General features: G+C 44.5%; 1 protein-coding gene across 1 annotated transcript; it reads right to left on the reverse strand.

Moving 5' to 3' along the window:
- Nucleotides 1-243: 243 nt before the first annotated feature.
- LOC122368531 lies at nt 244-4,391 on the reverse strand. Its single transcript, XM_043342540.1, has 3 exons — nt 3,892-4,391; nt 666-3,734; nt 244-247 (listed from the first exon to the last, which is right to left on the reverse strand). The coding sequence occupies exons 2-3, from the start codon at nt 2,909-2,911 to the stop codon at nt 244-246; spliced, it is 2,250 nt and encodes a 749-aa protein (XP_043198475.1). The 5' UTR covers nt 2,912-3,734; nt 3,892-4,391.
- Between the last annotated feature and the right edge of the window lie 554 nt (nt 4,392-4,945).

Below are 4,945 nucleotides of genomic sequence, written 5' to 3' on the forward strand. Positions count from 1 at the left end.
CTTTTCCAGTCGATGCAAGACAATCATCCACATAAAAGTTATTAAGAACTGTCCTAGACACCAATGGGTCGTACAACCGTTCATTGTCTAGAGCGGTGCGACGAAGCGCAAAATTTGCACAGCTAGGAGAGGAAACAGCGCCAAAAAGATGTACTGTCATCCTATATTCCTTAGGATTCGAGGCGATGTTTCCATTGGGCCACCATAGGAAACGCAAAAAATCACGCTGTTTCTCGGGAATCCTCACCTGTAAGAACATACCCTCGACGTCCGCCATGAAGGCAACGGGTTCTTGTCGGAAACGAAGAAGAACATCTGTCAGGGTGTTGGTAAGGTCAGGTCCTTGTAAAAGCTCCTCATTTAGACTTCTTCCTTGAAAGGAGCTAGCGCAGTCAAAAACAACGCGTAATTTGCCTTTCTTAACAGGGTGTTCGACTCCGTGATGGGGCACAAACCATATCCTACCTTCTGCATTGCTCGAGAGATCGGGAGCTCTTTCAGCGTAGCCGTTGTCTAACAGTTTATCAATTTGCTTGGCATATTCTCTCAAGAAATGGGGCTGATTCTCGAATCTGCGCTTCAGTTGCACAAGGCGCCTATAAGCCACATACTTATTGTTTGGAAGTTTAAGACTTGGATCACGAAACGGCAGGGCTATTTCGTACCGACCATCTATCAGCTGGCACGATCCCTTTACCATTTCGTGCCACCTAATGTCTTCTGCGGACAGACCCAACCGATATTCAGCCCTATTACCATAAACGTCGTCAAGAGCCACTTGCAATTGGTTAACTTTCAGACGAACCGGAGAATCCTTATCAACTCCACCTAGGACCCATCCGAACCTGGTTCTCACGGCGAATGGCCCGCCGTTCTGACTGGGAACCACCTCAAACGGCTCCATCACCGCCGCCACATTATTCCCAAGTAGAAGGCCTACGTCGTGCTTAAAGTTTTCTTCTAAGTATACCCCGTTTTGTCTCAAGTACGGCCATTTGTTTAAATCTCTAACGTTCGGGGCATCCTCGATGGACACTGGGATCTTATTTAGAACAAATAACGGAGGAAGTTCTAATTTATTGTTGTGTTGTAAATCCTCCATGGTAACCTTCGAAACAACGCATGTTTCAAATTTGTGATCTGTGTTGATAGTAGAAAGAGTAATTGAAGTACTTTCGGCTGGTTCAACCCCTAAACTAGCGAGTAAATTTCTTGAAATGAACGAATGTGTGCTGCCGGAGTCCAAAAAGGCAGACGTGAACTTCGTCACCCCGAATAACGTAACACACACTGGTACGACTTGCAATTTTGCTCCTCCACTTGATGCAAGATGGCCCAAAGTGACTGTTGAGAGTGGAGTTTGTTTTCGGTCAAAATGAAGGATAGTTGGGTGCCGACTCCCACATTCTGTACAAATCTTTTTATTTTCACAATATTTGCTTAAATGATTCGGTAACAAACAACCAAAGCAAAGCTTATTTGACCGTATAAACGTCATTTTGACATCTCTGCTCTGCATTCTCAACTCTGGACACTCGGCGACTTCATGATCCTGCTGACAATAAAGACACGAGGAGTGATGAGAGCTGACGTTACCGGCTAAAAGTGTCCCTCTCGCGTGATATTTGCTTTCATGTTTTCTATCTTGGTAATTTTTCGTTACATTTGTTAAATGTCTCCCATATGACGGGTTGGATGCAATGCGCGCCTCCCTTTCAATGAAGTAAACAAAGTCTCTAAAGTCTGATTTTCGCTGCTCTGTTTGTTCAATATCATCGACTTTGATCCGCCATTTATCCTTAAAAAACGAAGGCAGTTTGTCTAAGAGCAAACGGACGGTTTTGATGTCGACTGAATCCGTTCCGCATGGGAGGCTTAACAAGGCATTCATGGTTCCCCTCAACTGAATAGCAAACGTTTCTAATCCCTGGACGTCATCGAGCCTCACCGCGGGGCATTGTATCAGGGTATCGACCAGACCCGACGCCACCTGAAACGGACACCCGTAACGTTTATCCAGCAAACTTACCGCTTCCACGAACCCTCTCGTTGGTGGCAGGTGTAAGCATGTGGAGACAATCTCCCTTGGTCGTCCGGAAGTGTATTGGTATAAATAATGCAATTTTTCATCTTCATCATCTACCTTTGTAGCAATATTTGACTTAAAAGCCCGCATGAAACATTTATATTTACTTAAATCTCCATCAAACGTTGAAATCTCCAAAGGAGGAAGATGGAGTCGTCTAGCCAGGTCATAAGAAGGATTTATGTCGCTACGCACGTTCGATTGGGTTGACTGTGAGGCATGAACGTCATCTAAGTGGTCCCTAGTTGCTGAGGGCGAATGAGCTGAGGGAGAATGAGAAACATATTGCATGTTTGGCGCGTTATCCCGAAACGCGGCGTCATCACGTTCAGTTTCCTGAAAACCCATTGCAATTCCTTCCTCCTCCCTTTCTAACGCTGCTTCCCTCGCACTGACTTCCCCAATTTGCATTTTCAACTCCAACATCTCCTGCCTAGCCTTAAGTTCCTGCGCTTGGCGATCTAGCAAATGTTTCTGCTCTAAATATGATGCCCTAGCCTGTAGTCCTGCACGGCGTACTCTTTCGGAGACTATCGAAGACGAGGCCGAAGCTTGTGAACTTACTTCCCAATGAATACGTGCTGCCTCGAGGCCAGAAATATCGGGAGGTTTTAATGGTGATCTTGTGCTAAGCCTTGGCACGTCATCAGCGTCCGGTTGTAAAGGCACGACTGGGCTATTTGAGCGGCATGCAGAATTATCTTCCTTTAGGCAAGTTTGAAGTCTCTCAATCAAAACAGATTTTGTCCCTTGTGTATCCTGTCCCATCTTATCAAGCAGTATTCGCAACTGCCCCCGAGTTATATTGTTGAAATTTCCCGACATGTTTAAAAGTTGGGTGTATAGCACCGGGTAGCAGTGTATGCTGACTTGCAAAATGGATGCTAAGCCAAATATGGTGAAATAGTAAACAATAGATGGCTAGCCGATAAGTGCTAATAATATGTTAAAAATAACAAGACAAAGAGAATAAAGGAATTAAGAATAATGGAATTATGAAAAAACAAAACGTAAAAACAAAAAAAAAAAACAATAACAAAACGTTGGGCTAAAGGGATAAAAGGACAGTGAGAACGTGATTACATGTCACGCAAATTATCTACTAAAAGTTCAGTTAAACGAAATTACAAGACCTCAACATCAAGCAATTCGTGATCTTGTTCGATAGTACGTGTACATACATATAAGTTCGTTTACTACCGAACAGTTAGTACTTAGTAGCACTACTCGCCCTATGTCGCAATGCGCAATTCGTAATCGTATTCGTTAACAACAGAAAATCAAACCAGCCCAACAACAGACAGAGGCCTAAGCTAACCCAACAACAGAAGCCCGAACCCCTACCCAGCAGGTTCCAGAAGACGGCCGTGAGGTTGCTGAAGAACGCCGAAGAATATAATATGAAGCCACTGTACCTTAGATTTTGGGATGATAGATTTGAAGGTCTTGCAGAACTTACTGTGCCTCTCACACATATCAGAATCGAATTAATCCACCTTGTTGATTCTTCTTGCAGTTTTCGTACTGACGAACATCGGATTCAACTTGATTTCTTAATTTCCGGAGTAAGACGATACCAAGCCACAATCCAAAACTTTTACCGGTGGAGCCTCAGGATCCAATACTCATTGTATTTAAAAACGGTTTTCTGCAAGAAACAAAACACACCAACAGGTCCATAAGTATGACAATTAAAAAAGACAGTCAGCGATATAAGACGTAACCAAATATAAGTACGATAGAAGTAGTAACCAAATAAAACGAAACACATAGCACACAAACACATAAACGCAAAGAAAACTCACGGATTGTTTCAGGTTCTGCAGCCACCGGCAAGAACTTGACACCGCCGATTTAACATTCGTTGGCGTTCGTATAAGCGCGTTCGTAAAGTTCGTTCGTACAGGTTCGTTCGTTCAAGTTCGTTCGTTCAGGTTCGTTCGTTCAGGTTCGTTCGTTCAAGTTCGTTCGTTCAGGTTCGTTCGTTCAGGTTCGTTCGTTCAAGTTCGTTCAATTCGTCCCGCTTCGCGCCGCTCACCCGCTCACTGTCCTTTGGTGATTTTGTAAACGGACGCAAAAGCATAAAACATAAAAATGACAAAAAAGCGATACCAAAACCTAGAAAAATAACATAATCTCTGGCCAACGAAACAACAATTGAATCAGCAAATTAAATCTGACCTCACGAGACAAACGCTAGAAACATATATAAGACATGTGCCGTTAACATAAGATACCTGCCAACAGAAGAAAAACTCGACAGATTAAGATCCATTTTGCAGCCAACATAAAAAGATACTCGGCTTTAACAAAGCCTAAAAACGTTTGCAATCATGTCCAGCCTGCAGTGTTTGTCACCAGTGGCGCGGAAATCGGGGGGGGGGGCTAGTGGGGGCTGAGCCCCCCCAGCTTTTCGGCTGGGGGGGGGGGCTCGTAATGTATTTGAGCCCCCCCCCCCAGCTGGAGGAATCGAAATCGGAAATCTACCAACATAATTTCATAGATTCATACATAGGCGCGGGAACCGGGGGAGGGGGCAGTGGGGGAAGCTTGCCCCCACAACTCTGCGGCCGTGGGGGCGGTGCCCCACAACTTTTCATGAGGCCAGGAACCGTTGGGCAGCTTGTCCTCCCCAAATTAGGGGTTGTGGGTCACAAAGGAAGAAAGCATGTAAGTGAAAAATCCACCTCTTTCACTGGCTCGGCAACTCATTTGGCAGATTAAAACCTTTACTCCAGGCTACCAAAACGCCAGGTAGTTTCTTCACTCAGCTGAGACGGAATACCTCACTTTTTTGCCAATTTTGTCGTTTTTTTTTATTGAAAAGGCCAAAGTCTGAAACATAAGTGGCCTAAAACC

The sequence above is a fragment of the Amphibalanus amphitrite genome, unplaced genomic scaffold (assembly GCF_019059575.1).
Source record: "Amphibalanus amphitrite isolate SeventyFive unplaced genomic scaffold, NRLGWU_Aamphi_draft 000032F_arrow, whole genome shotgun sequence".
Taxonomy (NCBI): domain Eukaryota; kingdom Metazoa; phylum Arthropoda; class Thecostraca; order Balanomorpha; family Balanidae; genus Amphibalanus; species Amphibalanus amphitrite.

What these genes read in the sequence shown, in the direction of transcription:
- LOC122368531 (XM_043342540.1), bottom strand. Translation starts at nt 2,911, where the DNA reads ATGTCGGGAAATTTCAACAATATAACTCGGGGGCAGTTGCGAATACTG.